Consider the following 24,473-nt stretch of genomic DNA (forward strand, 5'->3'; position numbering starts at 1 on the left):
TCTGGGAGACATGGTAGGGTATATTCGTACCCCTTTTCTTAGAGTAGGGCTTACGAATTTAAGCTAGGGAGTAGATATATAAGTATTAGTCATGATCCACCCTTTTCCCAGTGTGTTAGGATATTTTCCATGGAGTTATACGTATTCTGGGCCCTGTAGGCCTTAAACGGGACAGACTCCATCTTGCTCTCTGCCTGGTAGCTTGAGAGGCTTTCTAGGTCAAGTGTAATATTTTAGTTTCAAGGTGTTGTTCGCTTGGAGAGAACCGGCTCAGGCTGGCCCTTATCGAAGGAATGTATTTTTCTCCACTCCGAAGACACAACTTCAGGCCGGCCGGCTGGGAACGTGTCCTTGGTACGGGGAGGTACAAGAATTTGGTGGGCGGCAGGTTACTGGCCGTAACTTTCCATGAAGGAACAGGCTTTGATATTAGCGAAGGTGTTAGAGAGAGAGTTAGTTAGTTCATAGGCGGCAGCTAGCCGTTAGCATCTCTGCCATTAATTATTTTCTTCGGCGGACAGTCGCCATCTTTGAAGTTCGAGAAAGATTTACCACCGAGACTCTCTGAGAAAGTTCGAAGGAGAAATAGCGCGGAACGCATAGAAACAGAGAGAGAGAGAGAGACCCGGTAGCCAATAACCAGCAAGGTTCCAGTGACTTGGAGGGAAGCAGACGAGTTTGAGCCTAGCGGTGCAGACGTGTACTTGTGACGGCTGGGGTGTGACTCTGAGACGAGCCAAGACACAGAGACGAGAAGGGAACCTAGATGACTGCCGAGCCCCGACTTCATATTAACCAGGTGATCTCCGCCCTTTCTTTAATTCATTCTAACATTTACCTTTCCTTTGCAGAATATATACATTGCATAGTATTGTGTTTGTAATTATTGTCAATAAATACCCCGGTTTATTGTGAACCAACATGTGCCTGGTGTTCCTGTTCAATCGCGGTAACTGATCTTTATTGTCTGACATTGTTTGCATGAACGGATGTGAAATCCCGATCAGGTAAGGAGTGATCAAGCCAATAGGAAGCGAGGGGACCTTTGATGTCGGGAACAGAAGGTACATATTCCAATTAGAAGAAACATACTAAATTCACATTGTCCTAGTTTTATCCCAAGTAGATAAATGAGAAGGTTCTCCCATAGGTGTTCATAGGAAAGTGGTCGTCGTTGATATGCGGCGTTAATGAGAGCGTTGGGGGGGAGACCAACGTGGAGGTTCGCGGGACTGTGAACCGAGTGTAAGTGAGAGCGTTGGGGGGGAGACCAACGTGGAGGTTCGCCGGATTGTGAACCGAGTGTAAGTGAGAGCATTGGGACTGCAGGCCCATGTGTAGACACGCCAGATTGTGTGTCATATCTGCCCTGGGGTAGATTAGTCTGGGTCGGAGTGGCCGTGAGACTAGCTGATATGTATAAGATATGATAGAAAACCCATGCATGTTTATTGCTATTCCCCTATCCTTAGGTGTGAGATGTACATATATGTATCTATATTCATTGTAAATACGTTCTAAGGAGAGAGGTGGTTACGTTCTGACTGGGTTGGAGGGGCCCCTAGGGGCGGATTCCATCTAAGCGGAAAATCCGGTCATTACAGCTTGGTAGTTGGATCTGGAGGCCCTGAATCCTGTCTGTTATGCCTGTTTCTGATTTTCATCGCATCTTCATTTGTCTAAGAGGTATAGGCTTGTTAATTTTTTAGATAAGGGATTTAAATACATATAGATCCAGATTAACAAAGACTTTCCCTCTGGATAGCATCACTTTTTTGGCACAGCCTGAAACAAAATCCTTTTTATAATTTGTATAGCCATGCAAATAATAATTTGCACGGCTTTGTAAGAAAATAGTAACACTACCCAGCTCATTGGTCTGACTTGTATTACTTTGCATCAGGTAGGTGTTCCATGGATGGCCCGTGGGCGTTACTCTGCATCCACCCATGGAGTTTGATGCAAACCTATATTAACAAAGAGTTGTAGACATGGGTTTGTTAAAAAATGCTACGCCTGTCTCAGGCTTGTGTAATGAGGAGAAATATCATATTGCTATTTCCTCTATGCATTCGGCAGCACACACTCAAAGAGGAAAATGCCTCCAAAGATAGTTTTTGTTTAGGAAGGTACCCCTTTCTGTACAACTATCCTGATCAGTGTACAGACACCCTTGCACTATGGTGTAGCAGAGCCTGCATTGGTGCTAGGCAGCCCAAAGTATGTCAATGCATAGAGAACAGAGCTCCATATTTCCTTGAAGATAAGGTGCAATTCTGCTGTTTTAAAACCATGCAATGCAGCACAGCTACTCTTTATGCTGCATTGCACCCCTTCTTTGTAAATATGCTCCCTAGTTTCTGATTTACCAATTAAAAAGAAAATCTGCACCCATGGAAAAACTCCTTGAATGTATGTAAATGTACCACTTTTTTGAATTAACAAACATTGACAGTAGTAGGCTTGGAAAGCTACGCCATTCTCAGGTTACCCAAGCATACTACTGGCAAACAACCACCCAAAAGACAATGGGATAAATACTTGCAAATAGTCTAAACACTGGCAATCTCTCTGGGTAGCATTTCAAATCGTTGTTTCTCTCATCCACTATGCCACTCAAGACAGGGAGGACCTAATTTATGATTTAACAGACATGGTGGCATTGGTCGTTACTGCCTTTACTGAGCCAACCAAATATCGAGATGTCCACAATCCCAGGCGGCATCTCTATGCATTGGAAATAACCACTTTAATGACAAAGAAAAAAAGTTTAACCTACTGCTCCATCAAGCATGACGGTTGCAAAGTTTTTTATTTTTGAAAAATAAACTCCCAAAGTGGAAGTTTGTTTTCGAACAATGTAACAAAAACAAAAAACTAATCACTAAATGTTTTCTCCCCGGTGTGGAAGATACTTTTTTTACTGTCCCTCTCCACCAGGATATACCTGGTGGTGAAAGAGAGTAAAAAAACACAAAATCCTCTCACTGTTCACTCTAAGTACGGTAGACAGTTATCTATGTAAGCAACCAAATTATTGATATGTTGATAAGAGTCACATGGGGCCAGGGTACAGGGAGCGAACCTTAACTCCACCAGGTAGGTCGCTCCACCTCTGCAGAGCACCGCCTGTGTCTCCCTGCCCCAGCTGCCGCTGCTGAGGAAATTTGAGGCCCTCCACCACCCGCAGGCTACCACCTGCGCCTCATCCCTGGTGGCCAGTGGTAGGCCGTAGGTAGGTTTGTTCATCCTCCGCCTTATTGCTTTTGTTGTATTGCCTGTATTTTCATTGTTGTGTCTGTGACTGCTGTTGTCTGTCATCCCCCGCTGGCTGTACATGGTCTGTGCCCCTTTTTCTTCCGTCTGTTCCCCTCGCTGTCTCCGTGCTCTTTCTACCCGGTTTTTCCTTCTGTACCCCTCGCTGCCCCCGTGTCTCTGCCCAGTTTTCCCTTATGTTCCCCTCGCTGCCCCCTTGCCTCTCTGCCCATTCTGCCTTCTGTTCTTTGCTGCTCCTGTATTTCAGTGATCTTTATTTTGCCTCTGTGCACTCGTTTTTCCGGTATTTCTGTGCCCATTTGCCTTCTGTGCCTTTCGTTTTTGTGCCCATTTTGCCTTCTGTTCCACTCGTTTTTTGTGCCCGTCTGCCTTCTGTGCCACTTGTTTTTTCCCTCATTTTTGTGCCCCTTTTGCCTTCTGTTCCACTCGTTTTTTGTGCCCTTCTGCCCTCTGTGGCACTCATTTTCCCCTTTGTTTTTGTGCCCCTTTTGCCTTCTGTTCCACTCTTTTTTTGTGCCCTTCTGCCTTCTGTGCCACTCATTTTCCCCTGGTTTTTGTGCCCCTTTTGCCTTCTGTTCCACTCGTTTTTTGTGCCCTTCTGCCCTCTGTTCCACTCGTTTTTTTGTACTCTTCTGCCCTATGTGCCACTTGTCTTTCCCTCATTTGTGTGCCCCTTTTGCCTTCTGTTCCACTCGTTTTTGGTGCCCTTCTGCCTTCTGTGCCACTCGTTCTTCCCTTGTTTTTGTGCCCCTTTTGCCTTCTGTTCTACTCGTTTTTTGTGCCCTTCTGCCCTCTGTTCCACTCGTTTTTGTGCCCTTCTGCCCTCTGTGCCACTCGTTTTACCTTTGTTTTTGTGCGCCTTTTGCCTCCTGTTCCACTCTTTTTTGAGCCCTTCTGCACTCTGTTCCACTAGTTTTTTTGTGCCCTTCTGCCCTCTGTGCCACTTGTTTTTCCCTCATTTCTGTGCCCCTTTTGTCCTTCTATTCCATGCGTTTTTGTGCCCTTTTGCCTTCTGTGCCACTCGTTTTCCCCTCGATTTTGTGCCCCTTTTTCTTTCTGTTACTTTTGTTGTCCCCCACCGCCCTGCGGTCCCGTCCCCTGATGGCCGACTGCCCATTCGCTGCCCCCGCCTCCCAGCTGCTCCCCCCCCACCTCCCCATATATGCTGGACGCTGCGTGGCCGCGCCATTGGTACTCCGAAGGAGCGCCTAAGGAAAGCCTGTCTGCGCGCGCCCACTCCTGGACAGCGCCCAGCGCCACGACGACTGCCGCCACTACAATGCTAGCACTCTGCATGCTCTCAACTCCAGACAGAGCCATAACTGCTTCAAGGCTGCTCCTCGAAATACACACGGCTCCTTGACCTGCCGGAACTGCAGCGACACCAGCCTCAGAGCTGATGAACCACCCGCCAAGAAAGACCCCCACCACCTTTGATGCATACTACTGAACACCCACTCCGCATGCAAGCATGCCGTCGAGCTCTGGGACCTGCTCAACACAACATCCCCGGACGTAGCCTTCCTGACAGAGACCTGGTTAAATGAATCTTCCGCACCCGACATTGCCATAGCCATCCCAGACGGCTACAAGATCACCCGCAGAGACTGCACCAACGGAGTCGGAGGAGGAATCGCCATCTTCCACAAGAACAGCATCAGGATCTTGACTAGCACCAACGCCGCCGAATACATGCATTTCCAGATCCACACAGACCCTAACTCCACCCTCAGAGGCACCCTCATCTACCAACCCCCGGACCATGCCCCCAGTTTAGCGACTACATCGCCGTCTTGATCAGCACGCACGCCCTGACCTCCACCGACTACATCCTCCTTGGAGACCTGAACTTTCACCTTGAGAACAACAATGACAACAACTCCACAACCCTGATCCATAACCTCAGACTGAAGCAACTCGTCACAACGCCCACCCACTCCGCCGCCCACACGCTCAACCCTGTCTTCTCAACAAGCCCGCACGTCTCTGTCAGCCACACCACCAAACTCCTCTACACCGACCACCATTGCATCCACTTTGCCTTCCAGAAGCCCATCACACACCACCGCAACCAACAGATCTCCCGCCACTGCTGGAGCAAAATCATCAAATACCAACTACATGCAAACCTCGCTCTCAGCCCACCCACCAAACCCTCCAACACCGACGACGCAGCCCACAACCTTAGCTGCTGGATCAGGGACTGCGCCAACACCCTCGCCCCGCTGAAGAAACCCCCCCACAGAGACACCAGCAAGAGGGCCAGCTGGTTCACCCCAGAACTCCTAGCCTCCAAGCAAGCCTGCTGGAAACTAGAGAAGAAATGGCACAGTGAGCAAAGTCCGGACAGCCACGGAGCACACAAGGACGCCATCCGCAACCACCACCACCTCATCAGGGCGAACTAGAGGACCTCCTTCCAAGACCGCCTCGACAACATCGCACACAATAGCAAGGAGCTCTTCAACATTGTGAAGGAACTCTCCAACCCCAGCTCCAACACCAACGACATCCCAAGCCCTGTGCGACTCCCTCGCCACCTTCTTCCACCGCAAGATAGCAGACATCCACAACAGCTTCAACACCCAGACAACCCCAAGAGACAGCGACACAACAGACCCTCTGCACACCATCGACCACGACCCCCTGCTAGACTGGGCCAGATTGAGCATTGATTACACCATCAAGACCAAGCGCACAATCCACTCCAGCTCTCCGTCAGACCCATTCCCGCACCACGTCTTCAACAGAGTAAGCAGCTCCATCGCACCCCACCTGCGCAAAGTCATCAATATCTCCATTGAGACCGCGATCTTCCCAGAGATCTGGAAACACGCACAGATCAACACCCTATTCAAAAATCCTAAGGCAGACCCAAAAGACCTCAAGAACTTCCGGCCCATCTCTCTGCTCCCCTTCCCGGCCAAGGTCATCGAGAAAACCGTCAACAAACAGCTAACCCGATACCTCAAAAAAAACAGAATCCTGGGCCCTTCCCAGTCAGGATTCCGCAGCAACAACAGCACCAAGACTGCCCTCATCGCTGCCACCGATGACATCAGGTTGTTGCTGGAAATGGCGAGACCGCATCACTCATCCTCCTAGACCTCTCTGCCGCCTTCGACATCGTCTGCCACTGCACAATACGCGCACATCTCCATGCTGCAGGGACCCAAGACAAGGATCTGGATTGGACCACCTTCTTCCTCTCTGGCTGAACCCAGAGTGTCCGCCTCCCCCCATTCCGTTCCAAAGACTCTAAGATCATCTGCGGAGTACCCCAGGGATCCTCCCTCAGCCCAACGCTGTTCAACATTTGCATTGCCTCGCTCGCACACGTAGCCCGATAGCACGACCTCAACACAATCTCCTATGCCGACGACACTCAGGTCAGAGGACACTCCCTCACCAATGACCCCATCACCGTCAAAGCCAACCTCCACAAAGGAATGAAGGCTGTCCATCTGACCAGCCATCTGAAGCTGAACTCGGACAAGACGGAAGTCCTCATCCTCAGCGCCAACCCTTCATCCTGTGATGACTCCTGGTGGCCGATGGCACTGGGGCATCCCCGACACCCACCGACCACGCACGCAACCTGGGAATCATCCTTGACTCAATGCTCTCAATGACCAAGGATGTCAACGCCATCTCCTCCTCCGGCTTTAACACCCTCTGCATGCTCCGCAAGATCTACAGATGGATCCCAACAGATACAAGAAAGACAGTCACCCAGGCCCTCATCAGCAGCAGACTCGACTACGGAAATGCCCTCTATGCGGGAGCCCCAACCAAGCTCGTAAAAGGACTACAACGCATCTAAAACTTCTCAGCACGACTGATCCTCAACGTACCACGCCACGGCCACATCACCCCCTACCCGAGAAAGCTGCACTGGCTCCCCGTCAACAAGAGGATGTCCTTCAAGCTGCTCACTACACACACAAGGCACTCCACAAGACTGACCCAGCCTACCTCAAAAGACAGCTCTCCTTCTACATCCCCAACCGCCAGCTATGCTCGGCCGACCTCTCACTCGCCACCATCCCATGCATCTGAATAACAACCACCGGTGGGAGATCCTTCTCCCACCTCGCCGACAAGACATGGAACACCCTCCCTCCGACAGACCCAAGACCTGCAGACCTTCAGGAGGATACTAAAGACCTGGCTGTTCGATCTCTAGCACCCCCTCCCCCAGTGCCTTGAGACCCTCGCGGGTATGTAGTGTGCTTACAAATGATTGATTGATTGATTGATTGATTGAGTCCTGACTAACTCCTTTTTTAACTTCTATTTGATCTGTTAATTCACACTTGCAACCCCACATCACTTGGAAATATTTATTGTTTTGGAGCCTTCTTAAATTGATCTCCAGGGCCTCAGGTGAGTCGCACATTGGGGATTACTTTAAGCTGTTAGTTTGGGGGAACCAATTGTGAACAAGTGTATTTTACAGCTTTTACATTTTTTTTATCTAAACGCTGCTCATTTTTTGCACTTTCCACTTCATTATCCTGGAAGCACCATTTTGATCAGCACTCATGTTTGGCCCGAGACCTTCATGAAATGGGAGGCGGTGCACTGATGTGTCTATAGAGTCACATACTGGGGATTACTTTTTGCTACTAATTGGGGGGAACGATTTGTGAGCATTTGTATTTTACTACTTTTTATCAAGTTTTTTATCTAAACGCTGCTAATTTTTTGCACTTTCCACTTCATTGTCCTGGAAGCACCATTTTGATCAGCACTCATGTTTGGCCCAGAACCTTCATAAAATGGGAGGCGGTGCGCTGATGCGTCTTTAGAGTAACACACTGGGGATTACTTTTTGCTACTATTTGGGGGGAACGAATTGTGAGCATTTGTGTTTTACTACTTTTTATCAATTTTTTATCTAAACGCTGCTCATTTTTTGCACTTTCCACTTCTTTGTCCTGGAAGCCCCATTTTGATCAGCACTCATGTTTGGCCCAAGAACTTCATAAAATGGGAGGCGGTGCACTGATGCGTCTTTAGAGTCACACACTGGGGATTACTTTTTGCTACTAATTGGAGGGAACGAATTGTGAGCATTTGTGTTTTACTACTTTTTATCAATCAAAGAAACAATGAAAGTGCACATAAGCAGGAGTTCTTTTCCAAATAGGTCTTAAAGAAAGTAGTAGTTCCTTCACTTATTCTTCTCTGGTTTCTTCTAGGTGTTCATGTATTCTAGAGGGGGTCCCGATAGGCTAGAAGAGAGAGTAAAGCAACAGAGGAAAAACGCTGTAAGTATGATTGTGGTGGCTTGGCGTAATAACCTTACCCCACACCCAAGCAAGGTTAAAGAAGAAGGAAACAACAACAACAAAATATATATATGATACTTTGTAGAGCCCAGTTTTCAGGCTCTTGGCATTACCCATTTAAGGGTTTCTTAGCTTCTTTCCGTGAGCTTCATGGAGGGGAAGCGGGAAGACGATGTGGCTTTAGGTAGTGAGAAGACATGATTCACAAAAGAACCATGTAGCCCATAAAACATAGCAGAGAGGTAGGAATGGCTCTGTTTTTAGACCCACCACCCAAGCTTAACTCTCTTCAGTGTTATGTACCGCCTCTTGCCGTAACTCTCCAGAGCTGCAGCAGCTCGAGTGCGGCCTCCGGTGACCACTGGCGTAACGAAAAGTGAGGGGGCCTCCCTGCATGGTACTTAGGGGGGCCCCCTCCGGGCTCAATCAGGAGCTTTCCTGGCCACAGTTCAGTGCAGAGGGGGCCCCTTGGAGCTAGGCCCCCCCGCACTGCGTCAGCTGCGGGGGCCTGCGGGGGCCTGTGTTAGGCCCCTGCCGGTGACAACTATTCCTCGCTCCACATATCAGTGGTTTCCCTGTACTTGGCTTCTTCCGTGATGGTGTCCTTCCCTGCGGGGTTTTTCTCTCCATCGTTTCTTCCTCGGTGACTGCTTTCCTGATGACTTCCTTCCAGATAGTGTCCCTTGTGGGTTTCCTGTACTCCTTTTCTTCCCCACCTATAGTTGGTATGTTTGTTATGATGATGCAGATCCCTTCTGTGTAAGCAAAGACAAGTCCGTTCTCAATGTTTGCTTTCTTTTCCAGCCCCGCTGTCTTCAGCAGGATGAACAGAGTCCACAGTGGCGAAACAGGAGGTAAGTTGGGGTTTGGTAGGGGCTATTGGGGCACTTTCTCATAAACAGTCTATAATAGGTGCTCTGTCTTCTCCTGTCTTCTCCTGTAAGGTGGGAGACCATGGTAAAGAGATGAAGAACACTGAGAGCTGGAGCATGATTGCTATTTATTGCAGATTGGTTCCAGCTCACAATTTTACCTCTATTGAGGATAGGAAACCTGAAGCAATTTTCTGATACAAACCTGGCTCGGTACTGATCTGAATCAAGCTCTGCCCTCAGGATACTACATCCATCGGAAAGATCGTGAAGGTAAGAAAGGGGGAGGGTTAGTACTTATTTTTAAGGAGGAAGTCAGGTGTATTATGAAACCGGCACATGTTCATGATTGTAAAAGCACCACTTTCTCTATTACTTTCTCCTCTACCTTCACATATTCCAGGATACTGCTGTATAGGCCCACGCGACCCAGTGACAGCTTACTCCAATCTTCGCCGGAAGTTACGGATCATTTTGCCTCCAGCAAAGCTAGCTTTAGAAGATCCAACAAATACCCATTATGTTCATCTTTTACAGAATATGAGGGCCATTCAATTATCCCAAAGGGTGTCAGGCAGGTCTCACCCATGAGAAAGGGCATTTGCTCGATCCTGTTTTCTCTACAGATGAGCAGATAAGAGTTTTAGGACCACTCCCTGTCACGTGGTCAGACCATTTTCTGCTTTAGCTCTCCTTAAACCCTTGTAAATAGCCTTCAAACAGAAAGGGGGCTGCGCTTAAAGAACGATCCTCGTCTAAATTGCCCTTGGAAATATGGAAACAGGTTTTACAGAATTCTAAACCACCTCTAGAATATGACCAATCCCAACCAAGTAATTCCTCTAAAGTGCCACACTGACAGAGGCAAGGAGAAAACTGCACCTTGGTTCTTCCCCCATCTTCGAAAGTTTAAACAAACCTGTAAATAAGCGGACAGGGCTTGGAACAAGACTGCGGAGAATTTGCTTGAAAGAAATAATAGGACATTATTAGAGCCTATCAAACTGAGAGTAAAAAGGCTCAAGACATGTATTTCAAGGAGAAAATTAAAGGTGCTACCAATGCTCCACGCAAAATGTTTTGCATTGTTAAATATCTATAACATATTAATAACAGTTCCTCCCTTTGAAGGATCTTTGGCCCGGTGTAATGATTTAGCTAATTGTTTCCAGAACCAATGCAGAATATCTGTGTCACATTTCTGTTAACCCCCCAGTCTGATGTGAACTCTCTTATGGTAAATGTGGCAGCCACTACTTCACCCTCGCTGAATTTGTTTCCAATGTTACCAATGGAGAATCTTTCAGATACCTTGAGTAAAATAGAATCAGGCTCCGCTAGAGATGTGGTTTCGCCCCATCTTTTGGCCAAAGGAGGAGAGGAATTTTGCCTACTCTGCTTAATTTGGAAATCCTCTCTTTAACTGCTAGTATCTTCCCAGTGGCATGGAAAGACACCATGGTGAAAGCACTTTAAAAAAAACAAATCTTGACCCATCTGACCTGGCAAATTGCTTTCCAATATTCCTTTTCCAGGGATAAACAAAATACTGAAAAACACTTCAATTGTTTTCTTTCAAAATTCCTAGAGAACCATGATATATTTTTACCCCACACAGACAGGACTTGGTACATGTCATGGCACTGAAATGACCATATTGTCAGTGGTGTAAGAGACCAAAAAGTTAGTAGATCAAGGAGGATCAGCAACAATTATCCTTCTTGATCTTAGCTCAGCTTTTGACACTATAATGTATGATATTCAGATTGAGAGATTGTGGAGCGCTTAAATTGGGGTCAGTCCTAGCCTGGCTTACTTCATTCCTGAAATATAGAACCTTTCAGAGTTTGATGGGGATTGCACTTCACAGAGTCGCTTCCTTAAATGACGAGTGCCCCAGGCTTCTTAGCTGAGCCCTACTCTTTTTAATTTATATATGAGACCACTACTTAATGTTGACCTCTCTTTTGGGAATTTTAATTGATCTGTTATGCAAACGAGACGCAGCTGGTCTTTTCTTTGCCACAGACCGATGACCTTGCTCCCTCTTTTTAAGTCTCTGACTAGAGAAGGTTGCAAAATGGATTGAGAGCTCAAGACTTAAATTAAATGGTGATAAAACAGAGCTTATGATCTTGACCCACTTTTACATCCATAATGGTCCAACCTCTTGGGCCCTTCACCTTTAATGGAGTGAAGCTGTGGAATAGCATCCCCTATGCACTATGCTCTGTGGATGAGGAACTTTCGTTTCCAAAATGAATTAACCCCTTGGCTGTGGCGGTAATTCGGCTGTGGCACTGGGGGGAGGGGGGAAGTGCGGTGTCTCCATGCTCGTAACGGAACCACGCCATCATGAGCCACAGGCAAACTGTGCTCATGACGGCGTGGTTCGGTCACGACTCCGCCCACTCACTAATTTGCCCGCATAGGCGGGGAATCAGTGTAGCTTGGGCGGAGCGGCAGCAGGATGATGGAACCACGCTCATGACGGTGTGGTTCAGTCATGAGCGGGGGAGAGGTTAAAGACCTTGCTTTTCCACACAATTTCCCCTCAATTCCTTTTGTGTGGCACTATTATTGACAGCTCTTGGATGCCTACAGGTAGCCTTGCGCTATACAAGTGCTCGTAGAATAAAAAATGCTCCAGCACTTTCCAGAGTTTACAATGGGGGATCAGGTCAAAGGCCATCCTAATATCAACAAATGCAATATAGAGATGACTATTACTTAGTGTCACTGTCTTCCAGTATATAGAGCAGAACTATAAAACCTGTTCTACTTTACTTATATTTTTTTGGAGGCAAATATGTAAGTAAGATAGCATTTCTTTGCTTTCTACAGATATTAGTAGTTTACCCAATATCTGGTAACAAAAGGCTTTTTGAAAGCTGCCAATTAGGCTTATCAGTCAATAATTGCAAGGAGTATTGAATACACCTTTTTAGGTCAAGCTTTAGCGGCAGCTCGCTAGCACTGCTCACTGTGCGAGGCATGCAGTAGTAGAGTTTGGGAAACAAGCTTCCCTCACTCACCACCCATACTTTCATTGGCTTAGATCTTTGTCCTTCGTAAATTCTGTCTTCTGATTATGAGACTTGTTAGTCCTGCCTTATTATGCCATGTTGCTCATTTGTACCCTCCTATGACTATTGGCCCTTTTACTTGGAGTGTTACACTCTACGGTACGTGTTATTTATAAGCACTATTATTTCCTGCTCCCTCCAGCACTCCTGTTGTCCTTGCCTTCTTGCACCTCCCGACCGCACTCCCACTGTCCATGCCTTCTCGCCCCCTGCCCCCACCAGCCTGCACTCCTGTTTGCATTGCATATTTCTCTCGTGTAAATGCGAGTCCTATTGCATTGCAAATGCTTGTTCTTGTTTCCCTCATCAAGAAAGTTTCATGTTTCTGAATAAAGCTTATTGAACTGAACTGAAATTGTCGCAGACACGTAAGCTGTACGCTCTTTAAAAATCATATAAATATATACGCGGTCCCATTGCTTATAAACTTGAATGAAGATTTGTTTTAGCCACTGCCTCATGACCATGATTGATGCAGTGCGGGGGCTGCATGCTAAACAGGATTTCTCTAAAGAGAGGGAGGGCCCTGCAGCTCCTCACAAGCAGAGGAAAGAGAAAAAAGGTCAGCAAAAAAAGGAGGGGTTGTGAGGTAATTGCAGTTTAATCCGTATAAATCCATATGAGTGTGGTTTACAACTAATAAATAAACGTTAGTAGGGGGGGCTAACCGTCTGTAGCCTGTGGAAACTTCCAATGCATTCAGACTGGTTGCTCAGAAGTCTGAATTTAAGTAGCGTGGCACATGAAGATCTTAAGCATTTGAGAATTCGGAAGAATACTTTTTTTTAGTAGGCGTGTTTTTTATATAAATATAAAACAATATCCCAAATGTATTGCCAGAAAGAGTTGCAAATGCAATCTTCGGGGCAGATTTACAAGCCACTCGTGCCACTTTTGCGTCAGTCACTTTTAACATGGGAAACGTGACGCAAAAGTGGAGCGAGGGGCTTGTTAAATAAGCCCCTACATGTTTGATTTAATGGGTGAAAATTAACATTATTTTGGGTTGCTGTGGTGAAGATTTTATGATATTCGTTTTTGTGTGAACTAGTCCACTTTCATCGCAGCTGCATCACTGAGGGGCTACATGCATGTGTTGACTGCTCAATGATTGCTCTGATGTATGTGGTCCTGGGATGCCAGGTTCGTACTCCAGGGCCGTTGGAGCACTTTCAGCCACCTTTTTTCACCAACAGGTTCCTTTTGTTTTTCAGCTATGGGGCTGGGCGACCTCCTGTGGTTGGCTAGATTATTTTCTCTGCAGACACAAACATTTAACCCATCTTCCTGACATTGTTGCGGCCAAGTAAATGGAACATGGTTTTTGTCTGCTTTATTGTGCTTGGTACTGTCCTGTTTTCCAAACTGCATTCCAAAACACTGGGGGGCATATTACCAAGCAATAGCGATAATTATCGCTATTGCTTGGTTAGAGACAAAAATTTACTGCTGAGCTGCGGCGATTTTTATTGCAGATAAACCTTGGTATTACCAAGGTTTATCGCAAATGCGATAAAAATCGCCCGCAATGCATGAATATCACTGAAAAGTCAGCGATATTCATGCTTTACCAAGCTAATGCTCTTAGCCGTGTTATCCACCTCCCATTGGATAACATGGCTAAGAACTGCTCAGGGCAGGTGTTAGCTTTTGGAGATATTCACGCTTAGCGCGAATATCTCCAAAAGTTGGTAATAGGAGATAGCGATGTTAGCGACTGTTTCCAGTCGCTAACATCTTGGCACGCCCACTTTGCATGTCATTAGTGATAAATATCACTGACATGCAAAGTGGGGCCCAAGATGGTCGCTATCTCCTACTAGCTGTCGCTAACTGGTGTTAGCGACAGCTAGGTAATAGGGAGATAATTTTATCTCCGCTTTCTTGGCTTTTAAAGCCAAAAAAGCGGAGATAAACCCCCTTGATAATATGCCCCTGGTTTTGCCTAACCAATTAGAACTGCTGCAATGCAATGTAAAATCTTTTCAATGAGTTCTGTGAGCAGAAGTGTACTTGAGCCGCCCTTCCAGAATGTTCTTGTAATTCTTAAGTGTCAACCAGGGCGGGAATAACTCATTCACCTCAGAGTTTTGCTTTGTATTGTGGGACTTGCAGTCCTGTTTATCATTTATATTAGGGCTACAAGTTCCTGAGATTGAGTGCAAAAATGAAACAAATCTATGGATTGAATGAGCTATTTTCACGTGAATCTTATGCCCTTGTGAGCTCTGCATCAGAAGAGTGAATGAGTGTATTATGTTGTTGCGTATGTCCCACCCAGGACAAGCGGATTAGTACCCCATTTAGCACAAATCAATAAATGGCAATGTGGCTTTTTGAACTAGTGAATCGAACCACAAACGTTTTTTTAAACAGCTGGGTTATTGAGTTAGTGTTCTTGGTTCCAACACCTTATCTGACGATTTCATTTTCTTTAGGCACTGCTCGCCCTATTCAGCTTGCAGTTAATTGCGTCTAAAAAAGGGGCACATCCGCCATTAAAATGAAAGCATGGCATGGGACGCAATTACGAAAAAAACATTTCTTTGTTAGTTTCACAACTGTGCTTTCCCTTTAAGGGCAGATGCGCCCCTCTCAGCTGAATATGGCGAGCATTGTCTAATGAAAGGGGTGCGGCCACCATTAAAGTGGTCTCTCATTTGCGATAGTTTGACCTATTGGCAATATAAATGATAATGCCTTTAATTTATGTGTTGGTTTTCAAAACACATATATAAAAGGCATTGTTAGTTACAATGCCAATAGCTTATACTCGCGCAAATGTGAGTCCCATTGCATTGCAATTGGCAGTCAAGTACAAGTGAAGGGGGGAAGATCAAACCAGCCAATCAATCAATCAACGAATCAATCAATCAATCAATTTTAATCTTATAAAGTGCCTGGTTGCACAACCTGTGCATCCCCGCGCTGCGACAAGGTCCCATACCAGGGAAAGAGAGACAAAGAAGAATCAAACAATGGAATTATCAGATGGAAAAAGCCATATCTTGAGTTTTTTCCCGAAGATCGTCTCGGACGATTCCAGTCGGAGCCCCACCGGGAGCTTGCTCCAGGAAGATGCGCTAGGAACCTGAAAGAATGGCTGCCCATCCTAGCTCTTCAGATAATAGGTATGCGTACCTGACCCGTACCACTGGATCTTAAACCTCGAATGGGAACATACGGGATAAGGAAATTGTGTATGTAAGAAGGGCCTTTCTTCTGCAAGATCTGGTGACTAATGCACATAGCCATCAACAAAACACATTTACTCATCGGAAGCCAGTGTAAGGATTCGAGAGCCTTGCTGGATGACGCTCTCAATCGAGGCAGGGTTCACCTCGAGGCTATGAAGAGTCTGTTCACCACTTAGCTCACTCCAAATTTGTGACTCACTCATACATGGTTAAAGTTAGAAAATGTTACAGGGACTGTGAAAATTGGAGTCATGTGTAGGCTTACATAGCTAGAGAGGGGTAGGATTACATATCAGGATGAAGTAGGCCGCTTTTCTGCTGTGCATTGGATTTCCAAAACATGGCATAATACCAATAGATAGGACTGTGACTAACGTACATAATAAAACAAGCTACATTGGTACCAGGTTCACTTTTTTAAAGCACTAACAGCCTGATTCATCAACGGGCCGTTTTGCGAGCCCCTAATAGCGAATCATAGCGATTCGCTATTAAGGACTCGCAAAACGGTAATCATGTAGGAATCGCATAATAAAATGCGATTCCTACTGATTCCTTATTTGCGATTAGCAAATTGCTAATCGCAAATAAGGAATAACTCGCCATTCATTCCTATGGGCCAAAAGGCCCATAGGAATGAATGGGGAGTATTCCTTATTTGCGATTAGCAATTAGCTAATCGCAAATAAGATTGCGATTTGAAGGGTGCCAGGGGTGTCCACAGGACACCCTGTAGCACCCCTCAAATGAAATATCACACAGGTGTTGCACACACACATGTCCAAAGGACATGTGTGTGTGTAACATGCAACTCAGAAAAATGCATTTAAATGCATTTTTCTGAGTTTTCGCAATTTACCGCGAGGTCTGACCTCGTGGTAAATTGTGGCAAGAAATTGCGAATTCGCAAATTTAAATTGGATGTTGAATTGCATTTAAGGAATCTCTAATAGAGATTCCTTAAATGTAATTCCTCGCACATTTGCGACATCGCAATTAGCGATTTTTGCATTTGGGATGCTGAATCCCAAATGCAAAAATCGCTCTCGCAAAGGGCCGGATTCTCAGAATCCAGCCTCTTGCGAGCGCAATTTAGGTTCATGAATCGGGCGGATTGACACCTAACGGCAAAACATACTTATGTCATTAACGTTGCATTTCTTTCTCATGATCGAAGAAACATAGATGCATTATTGGCCTGTTTAATAGCACTCCCGGTTGTAACATAAAATGCATCCGATGGACAGTGAGACAAAGTAATTTGCCCAAGATTTGCTAATTTCTGTTCAGATGGGGAAGGCAACATTTAAACCCAGTAGCGTGCTTCTAGAGTTCACAACTTGGACAGTAAACCATATATTCACCTTGTTTTAAGTCTTTATTCCCTTAAGGTACATATTTTCAATAGCCTCTGCAGCTTCAAACATTGTTCTTTTTGAATTTGTCACCCGAGTGAGATGGGTATGCCCAGACGTGGGTCCCATGCTCTCCATGTCACTGGAGTCAAGCTAACCTGGCTGATGGGGGCTGAAATCCCAAAACCGGTCTTAGGATGCTTATTTCCAGTACAGGGAAGACCTGGCCTGTCAGTTGGGGCTGGACTGTTCCCATGGGGCCCAGGGTCAAGACTTATTTGCATATGGCTGGGTCCAAATTGGAAGGGCGTGGTGAGCAAAAAAGTGATGAATTTAGGCCCAGAACTCTGTACTGGGGTGAATGTATGAAATTGTTCTGCATTCTGTCCATCAATTGTACTTTTTGCATTTGTCATGCCGAGTGGGATGGGCATGCCCAAACGTGGGTCTCGTGCTCCCCATGCCACTGGAGTCAAGCTATCTTGGCTGATGAGGGCTGAAAGCCGAAAACCGGTCCTAGGATGCTTGTTTACAGTGCAGGGAGGACCTTGCCTGGCAGTTCAGGCTGGACTGTTCCCATGGGGCAAAGGGTCAAGACTGATTTGCATGGGTTGACCGGCAAAGGGGAGGAGGAACATGGCGGTAGGCTGACGCCGTCCGCGGGAGCTCCGGTCTGGTCGAGCGATTCCCACTCCATAATGCAGCCTTGGAAACTTCACAGATGGTGAGATGATGCTTGTAAAGTTTCCTTTCCTACATCCAGCATACTACTAAATATCCTCTTTTTCACTTTTCTGTACCGCGACCTGTGCCTGCCTGCCCGGGTGACTGAGACTGACTCCGAGGTTCCAAGGTTCCGAGACTGGGAGTCCGGCGGTAGGACGGCGGGGGAACCACTGCCTTCTCTCCTCCCCTCTCGATGGTAGTGGCGGCTGCTTCCGAGTCAGTCGTATTGGCGGCTGTGAAGGGGAAGAACGCCAGCATAGTAGTCCAAGGAGGTCAAGGGCAGGAGCGTGAAAACCAGTTGGGGTGCCGGGCAAGACTCTGGCGGAGGGCGAGGACGGTGCTTGCCAGAATCAGCCATCGTGCACCTACTGGAGGTGACGCTGTACGGTCAGTGAAAGGAGGGAGAGGTTGCACGCCATGAGGTATACATGAAGCTGATCCTTTCTTGGGCAATTATAATTGTGAGTACAATTTTGGTCTCTGTTTAAGTGGTTTCTCTAGTAAGATACTAAGCTCTGCGACTGTGACTGCTCCTACACCTCTACAATTGGATTTACAGAGGGTAATGGGATCTGACATACTGCAACTATCAAATTCACTACAAGCAGCCCTCCCCAGGGTGATAGAGACCCCAGTCCCTTTAGCACCAAGAAGCAGTAAGAGGGTGACATCTGCACCCCCCCCCCCCATAGCCCCTTCAGTGGTAGTTGCCAAAAATGGGTACCAGCTCAGATCTAACGCAGACCTGCAAAAAACAGGACTTCTAGCATCCAGTGTCACGGTGTGTCCCGGAGTTGCTGCCTACTCACCTAGGAAAGTAAAAGAGAAGAAAGTAAAGAACCCAAAGGTGGGGGAACCTAAGCGGAGACTACAAAGAAACTGTCCCCCCCAGGGAAAACCTACTCCCTCACTGAGATCTTTCTTTAAAATCATGGAGCAGACAATCGGCCCTAAGGGGAGTAAACCTCCTACCCCCACATCCACTGCTATGTCTATTTCCGATGCACAAACCTTGGCTCCAGGTATGACATCTCAAACAGTAATCTCAAAAAATAGATATGCTGCCCTGACATGTGATCCGGATATATCGGGGTCGTTCCCCGTAGTTGAGGCTGCATCCAACTCTCAAAGCCCTCAAGCTCCTATAGCCCTAGCTGCTGATTCGATTGCTCTAGAGGCTACGTATTGGGCAAAAGATGGGGACGGTCACAATCAGGAGTCAGCTTCAACATCAGACCTCTCGGGAGTTGGGTTTTCACAACTGGAGTCTCTTCTACATACCCTGAGGGGGGACCTGTTATCCAAGCTAGCATCCAAATTTGATATATCGGAGGCCAACCAAAAAAGCATCTAAGATCAGTGCTCGAATATGGAAGCAAAATTAGATGATGTGTTCAAACAAACCAGCGCCTTGGAAGAAGAAGTCTCTTTGCTGTCGGGGCCTCCCAGTGCCATGAGAGAGCGCTTGAAGATCTCAGAACTCAAAATAAAACTCTCCAGATGGATGTCGAGAGACTCGAGATCCACTCCAGAAGGAATAATCTAAAATTCCTAAAAATTCCAGAGGGGGTTGAGAATGGAGACGTTAAAGTGTTAATTTGTAAAATTCTTAGAGAGGGGGTTTTAAAGGACAGACCCGATATAAATCTTGAGACCGAAATTCAACGAGCCCACAGGGACCCCTTCAGATTACACAAAGAGAGGAAAGCGCCAAGAAAGATCCTGGTGAACTTCCTCACCTACACAATAAAAGAGCTGATCTTGGGTAAAGCACTATCAGATACCACACTTCAGATAGACTCTGCTAAATACTTAATTCGGTCAGATGTAGGGAAGGCCACAGCTCAAAGACAATGGGAGCTGGGGAACCGAATGCCCGAGTTGAGAAGTATGGGCGCGCAGGTGCAAATGAAGTTCCCTGCATTCCTGAAAGTGGTTTGGAGAAATAAAACCCACAACTTCCTATCACCTCACGAAGTCGACTCATTTCTTCTGTTAATGAAAGAAACCCCCAGTAGAACCTACTCGTGGAATCTAATTGTTGCAGACAACTGGAGAAGAGAGATATACTTTCTCTGTAGATTGATCTCTCTTGTAAATATGCATATAAGAAATTTAGGGGTTATCTAGTGAGAAATGGTGGAGTAGTGGTGATATAGAATGAGGAAAGGGATGTAGGTAATTTAGGGATCAAGGGATTGAAAAAGAAAGGAGCCCAAAATAAAAATAAAAAAAATAAAAAAAAAGAAGAAAAGAAGCACACTAGATTCATATTAGGTGTCTACTTTCCTAGCGGGGATAACCTTGACCAGACAAGGGGAGCCCCCAATCGGCGACAAGATCGCCTTTGAAGGTATGGGAGGGTTCCATGAGGGAGGTGGGCAGGCAGTTGGGTGGCAGAGGGTAAAAAGGGAAAAAATATTCCTCATATGCATACTAAAAGATACAGTGGTAACAGAAGGGAGACAAGCTATGATTCATCCGAGGAAATGTTGGCATGGCCTACATGACCAACAACAGAATTAAAATTATTAGTTGGAACGTCAACGGTCTGAGGGACAGAAGGAAAATGTCCAGGGTTAACGAATATCTGTATAATTCCGGGGCACATGTGTGCCTACTGGAGGACACCCATCTAGAGAGGCTAGAATGTGAGTCAGGGTTGGGCAAACGTGGTTGGGTCCAAGATATTCTGTGTTCTGACCAAAGTGGTAGCACGAGAGGAGTGGCAATAGTGATCAGAGCAAACGCTGGGATCAGAGTAGAGAAGTATGACACAGATCGTTCAAGGAGGTGGTTGGTGGCATCATTATCATGTCATAATACTCCATTCATATGTGCAGTCTACTATTGCCCTAATCAAGATGCCCCAGCGTCTCTCCTGAAGTTAAAAGCTAGTCTGATGGCGTATGATGGGCCTGTCGTCTTAGGAGGGGATTTTAATTGGATTCAATGAAAACTGGACTGTACGTCCAGGGTTAAATTCACCCCCCAAAAAATCTCGGGTCGAGCTTAAAAACATAATTAAGTATTTTAATCTTATAGATGTTTGGAGAACCAAAAATAGCACCAAAATGGATTTTTCTTTTTATAGTCGTAGATATGGACACCTCTCCAGAATCGACTATTTCCCGTTTAGATCAGTCACTCCTTGCCTAGTAGGCACCATCTCCTATATCCCAGCTATATTATCAGATAATTCGATTGTTGAGCTAGTAATTAATTTCAAACAGAAGGAATTGCAGAGGAGGTGGACACAAGATAGAGCCCTGCTATTAGAAGAGGGGATGAGACAAGATCTACAGACCCAGGCAGAGGAATTTATTAGATATAATAACGGCTCAGCATCCCAGCAGGTAATATGGGAGACACTTAAAGCCTTTCTGAGAGGCTCCCTGATGACTCTTATGATTAGACGGAACAAACTGAGGAAAAAAAAGAATGAAGAAGACCAGCTCAAGATCAAATTAAAAGAACAGGAGCTCTAGGCGCCGTCAGTAAATCATTTAAACACTAAACCCCGTCTGCAAAAGGAGTTGGATAGTTTACGGGCTGACTATCAAGCAGGTCTGGATAAGGTTCTTAAAGATAAATGGGATACCAGCAAGTTGCGGAACTTCTCGTATGGGGAGAAATGTGGCCGTCTTCTTGCATGGAAATCCCGGGTGGATAGGACCAGAAATCAGATTAACAGTCTATCCTTGCTAAGTACAGGTGCAGGTGCAATTACCCATGAGGACAATTTAATCAGGGAGGAAGTCCAATCTTTCTTTCAAACATTGTATACAGCTAATGTCAACTACTGCCCGCAGCGGGCGGATAGCTGGTTAAGTAAAGTACAACTACCGCATCTATCTGAGAATGACAAAATCTACCTCTCCTCCCACATCAGAGAAGGCAAAATAAGAACACAGCTCATGAAAATGGCTAAAGGGATGGCAGCTGGTCCCGATGGACTGCCAGTTGAAGTTTATAGGATAGTTCTGGATCAAATTCTATCCACTCTAACAACCCTTTAAAATAAAATCCTCCAAGGTGGTGAGAGGGCCCCAGACTCATGGGCAGAAGCTACTGTTACTTTAATTCTGAAGCCACAAAAGGATCCATCTAAAATCGAGTCTTATCGACCGATATCTCTTCTAAACACCGACTACAAAGTATTTGCAGGGGTTTTAGCAGCTAGACTAGCCAGAATAATTAAAACCATCATCCATAAAGATCAGAGGGGCTTCATCCCTGACAGGCAAATCAACGAGTTAACTTTTCAAGCTATCGCAGCGATTGATGTTGCGGTTAGCAAGAAACTCCCTCTGACATTGGTAGCGGTCGATGCCGCTAAGGCATTCGACCAAGTCGATTGGCTATATCTGTGGAAGGCTCTGGCTGGTTTTGGTTTTCCAAACAATTATATAACAGCAATAAGATCTTTATATTGCTCACCGCGTGCAAAAATTCTAATCAATGGTTCACTCACCAACTGGGTAACTATTGCTCGCGGGACCAGACAGGGCTGCCCTTTATCGCCTTTGTTGTTTAATTTATACATTGAGCCCTTTGTTTGTTTGCTTAGATCTGATTTGATATTTAAACCTTTTAAGATAGCTGATTTGGAGTTAAAATTTGCGTTATACGCTGATGACTTACTTATGTTCACTCCAAACTCAGGAGATGCCCTTCCCAGATTAGTAGATCTAGCTGAGGAGTTCGGAGAGGTCTCGGGATACACTATTAATAGGGATAAAACCGAGGTCATAGAGTGGAACCAGGAAATAGGGATAGCGGCAGCAAAAACTAAAATGAGATATCTAGGGGTATACTTGGCCCAAAAAATCAAAGATGTCTCAAAAATCTATCTAGATAGAGTCTCAAAGGATGTTTGTGCCCTCCTTCAAAGATGGTCATCTCTCCCTTTAAATAGCTTTGGGAGAGTGAATTTAATTAAGAGGATCATTCTTCCGAAAATAACGTTCCTATTTAACTCTATCCCTTTTTCATTTCATACACCATCTATCAAAAAACTGCAGGGCAAACTTTGATCCTTCATCTGGTATTCCAAATCACCTAGAATAGCTCAGAAAAAACTTAGGAGGACCTTAAAAACAGGAGGGCTGACCCTTACAGACCTATTAGTCTATTGTCACGATTTTCATTTTAAAAACTTTAGACCACTTGCTGGTAAAATCGATGAATCCTCTTTAGGGTTATTGTTTAAATCACTATTACAAGACATACCACAGGGTGAAGCTTATTTTCTTTTTAAGTATGAGGATCCAAAGTTTTAAAAAAAAGTCAGACTCAAGACTTTAGGGGCCGCCCTAAGAAACTGGGTATTTATTAGGCAGAGGCTGGATATTCCTTATTATGCAGTGCAGGCCCCCATTTGGGAATCCCCAGGAACCCCGATCTGTCTTGATGACAAGTTATCTCTGCCCCTGAGGATGGCAGGGTTTGAATGCTGGGGGTACCTACTGGGAGGTCTTATCCACTTTATTCAGAGGAACACTCACCAGATTTAAATATTACCAGCTGTCTGGATGGTGGTCAATGAGACCATGGAACTTGAATAATTCTAATCCAAAATGTGTTCTAATCTTTAAGACTGGCAAGTGGAAAAATCAAATATCATATTGGTGTACAGCCATGTTAGATGCTGACAACATCACAGTGCCAGAGCTACAAAAACTTTGGGACAATGCATTAACTCTTGACAGCGAAAGTATGGAAGACCTGTGGACTGACTCTTTCACTATCCTGCAGGCGGTGGTCAAGATCGCCGCATTGAAGTGAAATCATCTCTATACTATGTACAGAGCATATATAACTCCCAAAAAACTAGTCAAGTTTTCCAACTTAGAATACTATTGCCCAAGATGTAGATTCCCTGCTGCTGACGATATACACTTGTTCGCTGTCTGCCCCGAGATAAGAGACTATTGGGTCAAGATCCAAGAATTTTTGGAAGATGTTCTTCAGTCACAGCTGGAAATTACCAATAGAACTATTCTCTTTGGTCTGAGTCATGGTAATAGTGTCAATAATCCTCACACAAGATTCATATTTTATGTTATGCTTCTTGCAAGGTGTGAAATATGCAGAGAATGGAAGGACCCAACCCCTCCTACTTTTTCGAATTGTTCAAAACACATTGTTCTTACTAGTAAATCTGATATGGCATGTGACCCCACAAGTATTGCCAAAATCTGGGCGCCCCTCGTGGCTTGGCAAGATAGGTGAAAGTTGAAAGGTCTTCCTATGATTTATCCTGGGCCCTGTCTGTCTCCCTAATCTCCAAAGTAACACAGGGCGCCAGCTAAGGTGTGAACAGGAGTGGATTGGGAAAGCAGTGGCAACCTGAGGGACCTGGCACGTTCCGCTACAATATTGGTCTTTAACATCAGGACTGGAACAGACTGACCAAATCGGAAGGAGTAGCCTAGTTTCCCTTCAGGAATTTCCATATTGGTATATAAGGAAAAAAAAAAAGAAAAAAAAAGACTGATTTGCATATGGCTGGGTCCAAACTGGAATGGCATGCTGAGCAAAAAAAATGGATTCAGGCCCAGATCTCTGTACTGATGTGAATGTATGATGTTGTTCTGCATTCTGTCCATCGATTGTTCTTTTTGCAACTTTTTAAAAGTGGCATTATCAAAATTGCAATATGAAA

At 45.6% G+C, this 24,473-nt stretch overlaps 1 protein-coding gene across 1 annotated transcript in view; it reads left to right on the top strand.

The window, feature by feature from the left end:
* Positions 1-23,593, top strand: part of LOC147711289 (uncharacterized) — a 180,899-nt gene extending 157,306 nt beyond the window's left edge. Inside the window, exon 3 of the mRNA XM_086919446.1 lies at positions 23,405-23,593. Coding sequence (XP_086775572.1) covers positions 23,405-23,593 — 189 coding nt within the window. The remainder of the gene's footprint in view (positions 1-23,404) is intronic.
* The last annotated feature ends 880 nt before the right edge of the window (positions 23,594-24,473 follow it).

Source organism: Lissotriton vulgaris, chromosome 5 (assembly GCF_964263255.1).
Source record: "Lissotriton vulgaris chromosome 5, aLisVul1.2, whole genome shotgun sequence".
Lineage (NCBI taxonomy): Eukaryota > Metazoa > Chordata > Amphibia > Caudata > Salamandridae > Lissotriton > Lissotriton vulgaris.